Raw genomic sequence first — 11,268 nt, 5'->3', positions numbered from 1 at the left:
GACATGATGTAAGTTGCCCAGGATCACGCAACTACTGAGTAGCAGAGCTAGAATTCAAACCCAGATAATCTGAATTTAAAATCCACATGCTTAACAGTTTAACTCTACTCCAGAGTGTCTCAACCTCAGCATTGCTGACACACATGGCCGGGTAATCCTTGCTGTCAGGGCTGCCCTGTGGGTTGGTAAGATGCTTAGCAGCTTAGCGGTATCCCCAGCCTCTGCTCACTACATTACAGTAGCACCTTTTCTCCCTTGCTTTCCACCTCCAGTTGTGGCAGCCAAAAAGTCTCCAGACATTGTCAAATGCCCTCTAGGGGGCAAAATTTCTTCCCCACCCATGCTGAAAATCACTGTTCCATTCTAACCCCTCTTTATCTGATTATATAACCTCATATCATTAACTTTTAGAAATATACTTTTAATGGCTGTGATGTTATTGAATATTAAATTAGTTCAACACTTAATATATTACTTTTGATTATTTAATAAAGAAAAAATTATATTTGAAAACTTAAAGCAATCAGGTTCTTTGAGATCTACCCCTTTGGTGTATATAAGATATAAAGGTAAGCTCTGTCAATAAAATAATAAGCCAGAGGTGATTTATATTGCAAAGACTGTTAACTTCATTCTATAAAATGTGTCACCATTTTTTTACCCAGCCTACTTCTGAAGATAAAATGAAGGAGACTTGTGTCAGTAACAAATCTCTTTAATAGTGAAAGAGTTTATTTGGTTACTGTATACAGACACGGCCTAAGTCAACAATCAAATAAAATATAACTGCATGCATGTATTTCTGAACATGAAAATAATCACTGACATTTTTAAAACTTCAGAATTCTATTATTTTTCTAAAATATTTAATAAATCAAAATTTACTAACACTTTGGTTTTATTTTTGCTCCTTAAAATATATGCTTAATATATATTTAAAGGATGTATTTTACTATTTCTACCAATATCATTGACTAAATGCTTAAGTGCCTACTGCTATGTTAGCTACTTTAAAAAAATATAAAAATTAAGGTCTGCATTCCTGAGGAAGGTATTTAAAAACAAGTCAGACATACACAAAAGCCCTAAGAATAAGAAAAGAGAGTGTAAAACAACTAGTATTTTGTATAATTAATATTAAAGTAAAACACACACACACATACACATACCAAAGTTAGGGAAGATAGTAAAATTCATTTAATAGGCATGTTCCATATAACCATTTTGTTACAAATTTTGCATTTTCCACATGAAAAAAATCACAGTAGGCACATACTAGAAGCAAAATATGTCAGACAAAAATATCCTAAAGATGTTTCTGTTATCAAACTTTTACAATTTTTCCAAATCGTTTTTGAGGTTTGGGAAAAAGTCTGGGGCATTTTTGGCTAAAAACAAACAGACTCTATCCATGTGAGTTTTGACTATTGTTCTTTCTCACCAAAAAAAGTCCATAATTTTCTACAAATTCCATGAAGTTTTAAATCAATCGTGTTTGATTTGCATTTACCAAGAAATGATTTGCCCATCACCATAAAAATTGAATTAAAAATACATCAGGCTAAATAAATCCAAAAGAGAACAGTGAATTTTGTTGGGTTTACAGACAATGGTATGCATTTCCGTAATCATGTATTTTTCTTAACCTTTTCCTTCAGTGCAATTTGGAAGTAACCTGCCTTTTAATAGCTTACATTGGACATCATCATTGCAATCAAAGTGAGTAGCATCACAACACAATTATCTAATATACACATGCTGCTTAGGGCTGCAATGTTACCACAGTTACCACCAGATTAAATGTCTCAGGAAAACAGAACCACTAAGTCTTTCAACATGTGGAAATTCAGCACTCTTGATAGATTATGAGCCTTCATTTTTCTTCATTTTGAGGCTTTTCCAATTGGTCTTGTGTTGTTTCTTCATCTTTCTCTTTTGCATCTGAAAAAAAATTTTCCATTCATATGTGGAATATATTGAAATTTATTTTATATTATGTTAGAATAAAACCGTTGGTTTTTCCTTTGTCCACTGTCCATATTTTGCCCTCAATTCAGATATGGAAACTATACAAAGAAGAGAGTCATAGAGGTACCAAAAAAACTAGATCCTGTGAGTGAAAAATGGCAGATTTATGGACAGATTATGAACTAGGCAAATCTCAGATTAATTTCATGCAACATGCAAGACATTTGAAATCCTAGATTTCCTGCCACTTATGCATATTTATTAAAAAATTTAGAGCAGACAGTATTCACTGATACATGGGATGGAGAATATGAGAAAAAGAGGGAAGATAAGGATGATTCCAATATTTTTGGCAATAATTTTGTTAACTGGAAGTATGAATTGCCACTCAGGGATAGGAAAATGCAGAAAGAGCTGTTGTCGGGAGACTATCTGGAGTTCGCTTTTATACCCATTAAATTTGAGATTCCCATTAGATATCCAAGCGGAGATGCCAATTAGGCAATTAGTATATGAGTGTGCAGTTCAGGGGAGCTCCAGGTTGGAGATACAAATTTGTAAGTCATCAAAAGCACAATCATTATCCCAACGAAATCAGATTACATCACAAGTGAGGGAGTGTTGATAGAGATGACGTCCAAAGACTGAATTCTGATAACCTCCAATTTATTAAGAGTTAGGGGAGATGAGGAAAGAAAAGCTGAAGGAGGAGCAGCCAGGGAAGCAGGAAGAAAACCAGATGAGTGGAGTGTCCAGAAAGCCAAGGGAAGAGAAACGTTACGGGAAAGAGTGACAATCATCTATGAGTAAGAGATCATGCAAGAGGAGGGCTAAGAATGAACCACTAATGTTAGCAGAGATGATGTCATTTGTGATCTTGAAATAGCAGTGGGGTGATGTGGTGAGGTGAAAATCTTATTAGGGTGAGAGAAAGAATGGGACGCAGAAGATTTGGAGCCACAGAAGCAGATAACTCTGTCAAGGGGTTTTGTTACAAAACAGAAATGGAGAACTAGGACAGTAGCTGGAGGAGAATAGGGATCAAGGGAGAATTTGCACCCTAACAATCATAATTGGTTGCCTTCTAATTAACATGGCAGGTGCTTAATAAGTGTTTATTGAAAGAAATCCCTTAGAAAAATAAGCTTGGTAGAAAATGGTACTCTATAACCATATGAAATACAAAGCACTAAATTATTTGTACAGTAATTGAAGCTGCACTTGCCACCACTGATTCTTAGCAAGCTACACACAAAGCTTTATAGTTTTCAGAGAAGAGTTGCTATGTCTGCTATCTCTAAGTTGGTCTAATGAGTGGATGATGATATGAAGTCTCCTTAAGTTGTTATCTTTCTGTGAACTGAACTAGGAACTCAAGATAATAATTGGATGAAAACTAACAGGATATCATTTGTTGTCAATCTAGTATCTTGCTCAGGATTATTAACTAAAATATAAAACATGATTCCAAATACCTCTTACAGTCTCATTTTTTGCTTTGTAATGTGAAAGTGTTTAGAAATACATTGAAAGATGATTGCAGATAAGAAGAAACAATAATCTGCTCAAGAGGTTATGATTGCTGTCAACTTTGTATTGATGTTAATGAAAGGAAAACATTTGGTATTGTGATGCTAATGAAAGGAAAATTATTTTTCATATATTATGTGCTTCCTAGTTAACATTGTTGTTATTCTTCAACCTTCTGCACATGTCAAGAGCTTTCAATGTAATTGAATATATTTTCAATATATTCTTTCAATATAATTTCTCTGAGAGTGCAACATCAAACTTCCCTTTCAAGCCTGTTACTGTCATTTCAAATGTGAATAAGCTTTTTTGAACAGTTACTTATCTCACTTTTTTGATCATAATAAGAACTCTTGGGAAAGTAAGAAAATGTTGAGTTCTAGATTATCTGGCTTGATTCTGTTCTCTAGAAGCCTAGCTTGGAAAAACATTTCTCAAACATAGATATATGTAGTAACATGTTACTTTATATAAATATTACGTTCAGATCCTTATTATATATCTTTTAGGTAACATACCACTTTAACTGTTTACTAAATTAGGCTTTTCATTAATATACATTTAATATAAATCAGATATAATAGTCTATTTTTTTACATTTCCTATTTCCATCCTTGTGTTCTGCTCTTCTTTATATCAACTGCCTTTTATACTCCTTGTCACATTTTTAGAGTGCTTCCCAGAACAATAATTCTGCAAGATGCTTCTTCAGAGATGGCCAAATAAATGAGAGAAAAAAAATGCTGTATGTTCTATTTTTAGAAGGGTGTAGACACACTATTACTTTAAAGTCTCTGTAACAAAGGCTCTGAGAAGTCCTTGTCTAAAAAGGAAACATTCTGAGAAGTGTAAAAAGCCAATTATGTTGAAACCAGCAATTCCAAACTTATTTGACCACAGCACCCTTTTTTTCTGGGTGACACATTAACACCCAGAAGAAACATCTATAGAGAAAAATTGGTATAATGGGAAAGACGAAGGCTTTGGAACCAGAAATTCTATTATCACTTAATTTTTGTGAGCTTGGGCAAGTCACTTAACCTGTTTGGGGTTAGTTAGGGTAACATCTATATATCAAAAGAGTGGAGGCCTTCTAAGGCTCCCTCTTTCCTTCTCATATTCTGTGTTTCCATTTGTACTGAAAAGGTAATCTACTCATATGGCTTGTCAGGTAGGGGAGAAATTCATTTGCACTGTTTTCTCCTCAATCATATAAAATATGTTTTGAAAATATACACTCAAGGCCAGGCACGGTGGCTTGTGCCTGTAACCCCAGCACTTTGGGAGGCCAAGGCAGGCGGATCACCTGAAGTCAGGAGTTTGAGACCAGCCTGCCCAATGGGGTGAAACCCCATTTCTACTAAAAATACAAATATTAGCAGCGTGTGGTGGTGGGTGCCTGTAATCTCAGCTACTCAGGAGGCTGAGACAGGAGAATCACCTGAAACCGGGAGGCAGAGGTTGCAGTGGGCCGAGATGACGCCATTGAACTCCAGCCTGGGAGACAAGAGTGAAACTCTGTCTCAAAAAAATAAAAAATAAAAAATAACTAAAATATTCAAAAATGTATATCCTGAATCTTTTTCCGTCTGGTCCACCAGACCTATATATCAAATTGCTTCATTGGCTTGTCCATTTAGATGTCTCGTAGGCATCCTGAAGACAAAAGTTTTCACTCCTCCAACTCTTAAAATTGCCCATCCTCTAGGCTAACCCTTCTCAGTGTATGGCATCAGCACCTGCCTGACTGCTCTAGGAGTTATCCTCCAATTCTCTTCCTCATCTCTGCCACATCCAATTCATCACCAAGTCCTATTGATTCTGCCTATAAAACATATCCCAAATCCACTGACCTTTCTCCATCCCAGGATGCCACCCTCTGTCACCTCTTGTTCATATGTCATCAAATATAATTGACCTTTTTATCATGGTTATCAATTTATAAGGGATAGATTAAGACAGATTATGAACTGGGCAAATCTCAGGTTAATTTCATGCAGCATGCAAGACACTTGAAATCCTAGATTTCCTGCCACTTATGCATATTTATTAAAAAATTTTAAAATAAAAACAAAAGAGGATAGACCTGAGGGAAATCTTCAGATCTTCTTCACCTCAAAATTTGTATGTTTAAGTGAATAAATTATTGAAACCATAACATCTGAGACAGACTCCCGCTTTCAGTTTTCATTAGCAATTGGAAACCATTCATTTTAAAATTCACAATAATATCTATGCTTAGCTAATGAGAAAAAGATAAGCCTTCAAACTGCTTACTTGTGACTTTGTTAATAAAATATTATCTATGTCATCTACCTATGTAAGTCTATATCCTTTTGTGTATTTTTTTCTACTCTTTAATTTTTCATTGACAAATAAAAATTATATATATTTATGTTGTTGTGCAACTTGATGTTTTGATACATGCATACATTGTGGAGTGGCTAAATCAAGCTAATTAACATATCCATTACCTCACGTACTTTGTGTGTGTGTGTGTGTGTGTGCGCGTGCGTGTGTGGTGGGAACACTCAAAATCTACTCACTTGGCAATCTTCAAGTACACAATACATTGTTATTAACTATAGTCACCATGTTGCTACAATAAATCCCCTGAACTTATTTCTCCTGTCGAATTGTAATTTTATGTCTTTTGACCATCATCTTCCTAATTTTCCTGGTAGCTACCATTCTACTCTCTGATTCTAGCAATTTGTCTCTTTCAGATTCCATGAATAAGATCATGTGGTATTTGCCTTTCTGTGCCCAGCCTATTTCACTTTACAACATGCCTTCATCCTTTTGTGTAATCTTTAGCATCTGGTGTTATTTGTGAATTCATTTTTAACATTTTCAGTTTCTTAACTGATGCCTTTGACTTTATTTCAAAATGATATGAAGAAAAATATAAAAACAGGAACATATTCTTTCAGATCCTAGTTTCTCTACTGACCAAAATAAAATGGAGAACACTGCTGACTCTCCCACAGTGTATTTGCTCTCTTTTGCTTGATTAAGTAATGTCAGTAAACATTAAGGTTTTGTGTGTGTTGAAGGTGTATAAAATTTAATTAGGGTTTTTACACTAATAAGTAATTGCCTTCTCTACCTCAGTAGTTTAGAACGGACTCTTCAACAGCAACATCATGTTCCTATGGTCATATTACATTTTCAAACTTAAAAGGCCAAAAACATTACATATATGTTTATTTCTTTCTTCCCTTATCTTTTCCATCTTTTCATTCTTCTTATAATATTTTACATTGATGTGTATGCTTTTTAACTCTCACCTATAGTGTCGCATATGAGAAATAGTGGCCTTTGGAAAAAGATGAGGTAATCATGGAACTGCAGGATCTGGTCACAGCTCCTGGCCTACAAGGATATAACTGTTTCATAGAGAATGAACCAGGAACATTTGCAACTTTACCAGGTAGTAAATAACCTCCTGAAGCAAAGAACCAAGAGCCTTCTTCTTGGGCTCCCGGAAATGGGTTAGATGTGAGCGGCTTCTGGTTCTCACTTGCTTCATTGTCACCAAGAATAAATACCCAAACATACACTGGAGTCCACCTGAGAGTCTAAAATGGGGCACAAAACGTGAGTATTTCGCTAATGGCTTGGAACTAAAACGATCTTTAATCTCTCTGAGTGTATTTTTTAACTTTGATTCAGGGTTTTGTTTTGTTTTTTTAAATCTCCATGAGAGTTTTTAAATGAAAGGCACCTTTTAACACTTTATTTAAAGTATCCTTATACTTTCATATAAAGTATCACCTTTTATACAAAAATTCTCTTGAAAGAATCTCATCTCTACTTGGTAGTAAACTTCTTCCTAGATTTGAGAATTAAAGGGCTTGTAGCACACTACAGTGAAGCAGAAGCTTCCAAAGTGATTTGTCAATGGATGGCAGAAGAAAAATTATTTTATTTATGAATACTTCTCAATAAAATTGAAAGCTCATTGAGAGAAAGACCATATTTGTTCACCTTTCTATTCCCAATAACTAGCTTTGTGCATGACTATACACATGCAATGAATAAATAAGACTTCAGTTTCCACATACACAGCATGAGACAAAAAGATGAAATATTCTACTTTGGAAAAGGCTGAACATCTACTAAGCCTTAAACAAAAGCTGAGAGGTTTAAGTAAACAAATAAGGAAACTGAGAACTTTTAACTAGATAAAAGAAAGACTGTGCAGAGAAAAGGATTGGTTAAGAAGGGACAAGTGCTGTTAATTGTAAGAGGATTTTGAGTATTACCTTCCTTCACGGAGAGAGCCTCCAGTTTGAGGGGCAAATCTGAGGTTCCGTCTGTGGCAGCTGAACTCTGGATGTCTGGTAAGGCATTCCGGCGGCCTGCCCTTGCTGAAGATGCAAAATTGGCGACCCCAGACTCCACATCAGTCATTTTTAATGAATCTGTCTTCATAGCAACATCTACAAATACAATGTGCATATGAAGAAGATGAGCCTATTCAGAGCTAAATGTTCACTACAGTGGTTGAAAGGCATGGCTAGATCAAAAACACAACAGGCTTGAGAGTCTAATCATTGATCACAACCTTAATCAACGTCTACTGTTACGGTCCTGCAGCATCCATTTGCACATTTGCTGAATAGAGCAGGAAGTCCTCAGTGTGAGCCAGATTGCTAAAAATAACCCCTGAGCCGAATGAGCCACTTGGATGCTTAAGGGTGCAGTAATCCCTTGCCTTTTGTTCTGCTTTTCTATGGATGGATCAGCCAAACTAGGGCTTGGAAGGAAATGAAAACTGACTTTTTTGACCACTCCTGTAGAGACTCTGCCTGCCAGTATTTGCTTGTGGTGGTTGTTCAGGCTGAAACCAAATAACTATAATTTGTAGGGACCAAACAAAACACTCTTTTCCTACTTCTTAGAAATAAGAAATTCCACTTTATCTCAAAAGCTTTTTCCCTAGAGAGCACTATATATTTTGATCTGTTCTGCTCTGAGACCTAATTTTTGATAGACTCATGTTAATGGTTGGAAGAGTAGGACCTATTTTAGGTTTTTTTTTACCTTCAGGTCGACATGGTAATTACTAGTTCTTTCCTAAGCACCCTTTATCTCCCTAGCAATTGTCTCTCTCTAAGAAAGAATTCTCAAGAGATCATTCACTATAGAGGGAGGAAGGTAACAGTTATTGCTTACTCTAAAACTGACCTTCTTTTTATTATGTTTTCGAATGAATCTCTCCTGAGAAGTCAACTCTGAATAGCATTTCCCAAGCAGCAGCAGCAGCAGCAGAAGCATTGTATTGAAAACTTATTTAATACTAGCCTCTCAGCTAGGCCTGAGAATACAGACGTATGTTATACTTTCCATCTTTAGGGAACTTGCACTCTCAAAAGGGAGAGAAAATATATGCATGCAAAGATAGGTACCCTAACACAGAATGCACTAAGTATCGACCGAGGGATGGAGATGCTCATTTGTGACACCTAAAAAGGGCAGAAATATGTAAACCTTGGGCTATACAGAACAAATCCAACTTTTCATGGTAGTTGAAGGGAGTAACTTCAATTCAGGAAATGCTAACACTAAATGGCATAGTCAGAAAACATGGTGCGTTTGATATTAGAAACACAACATCGTTGGTTCATAGAATGCAAGAAATGCAAATTGAGCTTAGCATGGTCCTTAGGAGTCCAGGAATTGTTTGGAATTGCCCCCCAAAAATCATCCTATTAATTCCATAGATATTATTGTCATTCCAGGAATCATGAGAAATTTGAGAACGGAGCTATGTTTTGAGATACAATTTTGGAATCCATTAGACTTTTAACTGCTTGGTATTTGGCAACTGTGGAGAATGTATAGATATCTTAGAGTGCTGTAAAGAGCACTAGACTATTGGTCGAAAAGAATATGCTCCAGTATAGACTTGCAAGGTGATATTGTTCAATCCATTTAATTTCTCTGAGTCACAGTTCCTCCCCTATATAACGGGCATAGCAATTAGCCTATGGAGTCACAGGATGCTTGTGAAGCAATAATGAGATAAAGAATAAATAAACTCTTTTTAACTATAAGGTATATGTCTGATTGTTGGCATCATTGTTCATATCTCACTAAATGTTCTTTATTCTACCACCTTCTTGTGTATTCCATTTAATCCTAACAAAAAGTATTTTCCTATTGGGAAGACCTCTTGCATTTTCTAAGAGGAAAACCAGCATTTTTATTCAATACTACATGAACATTTTTATATTACATTAGTTAAACCTCCCAATAATCCCATGAGGTACTGAAGTATGACCCTTGCTTTGTGGATGTGGAAACTGGGGATCAGAGAGTTTAAGTGACTCATTTAAAGTTGCACAGCGGCTAAGTCAGCACTCAGGCATGCAAATCAATTTCAGTTCACTCTGAAAGCAACACGAAATGGATTATCATAAAATTATCTCTTCAAATCCCCATAATGCACATAGATAGCCATATAAAGCTACTTTAGCTTCTGCCTTTATTATTTTTATATAGAGAAAACAGGGGGAAAAATGTGTGTGTGTATATACCTATATATATATCTAAAAGTTTGTTAAAGTTCACATATATGTATACGTGTATATATATATATACTCAGGTATATAAAATACCTGAGTGATGAAATAATCTCTCTCTCTTTCTCCATATACATATATATATATATATATATATACAACTGATGCACATAATTGGTTCCCTGTCTTTTTGCAGTGTTCCTCTCTAGTTTGAATGTTTGGTTATCTTGTCAGCCCTCCCATGGTCATTAATTTCAGTTAGATCTCTTCTCAACAGCTTGTGAGAAGTGGCTAGTTTGGAAGTAGACCCCATTTTCTGGCCTCCACTCTGTCCTCCACCAATTCACTTCACATCAGAAACCACTATGGCTGCAAGTATCTCTTCCTGTGTAACTGCAAAGAAGTTAACTCTGCTGGTCTTGAACAGCTCCATGAATAATTAAATTCTTACTTGCCCGATAGTCTAAAACTTTAAAATTAAATGTAATAATCATTTTTAAAATGTTAAGATACCTGATCTTATTTAAATAAATACTATATATTTTATATAAAATAAAAGGGGTAAACTTCTTCAGCAAGATGGGACATTTTAAACGAATACTGACTTGAAATTTGTATATTGAAAGAGAAATTCTTTTTTTTTTTGGCTCGGCGTGGTGGCTCATGCCTGTAATCCCAGCACTTTGGGAGGCCAAGGTGAGCAGACTATGAGGCCAGAAGTTTGAGACCAGCCTGGCCAACATGGTGAAACCCTGTCTGTACTAAAAAATAAAAAAAAAAAAAAAATAGTCAGGCATGGTGGCTCACACCTGTGATCCCAGCTACTCAGGAGGCTAAGGCAGGAGAATCATTTGAATCGAGGAGGCAGAGGCTGCAGTGAGCTGAGATTGCACCACTTCACTCCAGCCTGGGTGATGGGGCAAGACATGTGAAAGTTTGTTACACAGGTAAACTTGTGTCATGGGGATTTGTTGTACAGATTATTTCATCACCCAGGTATTAAGCCCAATACCCAATAGTTATCTTTTCTGCAGCTCTCCCACCTCCCACCCTCCACCCTCAAGTGAACCCCAATGTCTGTTGTTAAAAAAGAACTTCTAAAAAGTGGCCCTTGGAGTGGGCCGTCAGCATGGAAAAAGAAATTCTGGGTTTCACGTTTATTTCAAGATTATTTTGCTGCTAAGCTGACTGCTATTTTGGAAGTTTTTCCTTTTGCTTTTATATCATTTCAGATAGAGGC

At 35.9% G+C, this 11,268-nt stretch overlaps 1 protein-coding gene across 11 annotated transcripts in view; it reads right to left on the bottom strand.

Annotated features, from left to right (window-relative positions):
• Positions 1-694: 694 nt before the first annotated feature.
• The window catches only part of PKIB (cAMP-dependent protein kinase inhibitor beta), a 230,635-nt gene continuing 220,061 nt past the window's right edge, over positions 695-11,268 (bottom strand). For 10 of the 11 annotated variants that reach the window (XM_058435535.1, XM_032157999.2, XM_032158023.2 and 7 more), the window contains 2 exons: positions 7,767-7,943; positions 695-1,941 (listed from right to left, as the gene is read on the bottom strand). In XM_058435535.1, coding sequence (XP_058291518.1) covers positions 1,874-1,941; positions 7,767-7,943 — 245 coding nt within the window. In that variant the 3' untranslated portion in view covers positions 695-1,873. Of the gene's footprint in view, positions 1,942-7,766; positions 7,944-8,068; positions 8,144-11,268 lie in introns of those variants that run through there. The other variant, XM_032158065.2, reaches the window with a different exon arrangement.

This window comes from Hylobates moloch, unplaced genomic scaffold (assembly GCF_009828535.3).
Source record: "Hylobates moloch isolate HMO894 unplaced genomic scaffold, HMol_V3 SCAFFOLD_2, whole genome shotgun sequence".
Lineage (NCBI taxonomy): Eukaryota > Metazoa > Chordata > Mammalia > Primates > Hylobatidae > Hylobates > Hylobates moloch.
This window is presented reverse-complemented; position numbering and strand designations above follow the sequence as displayed.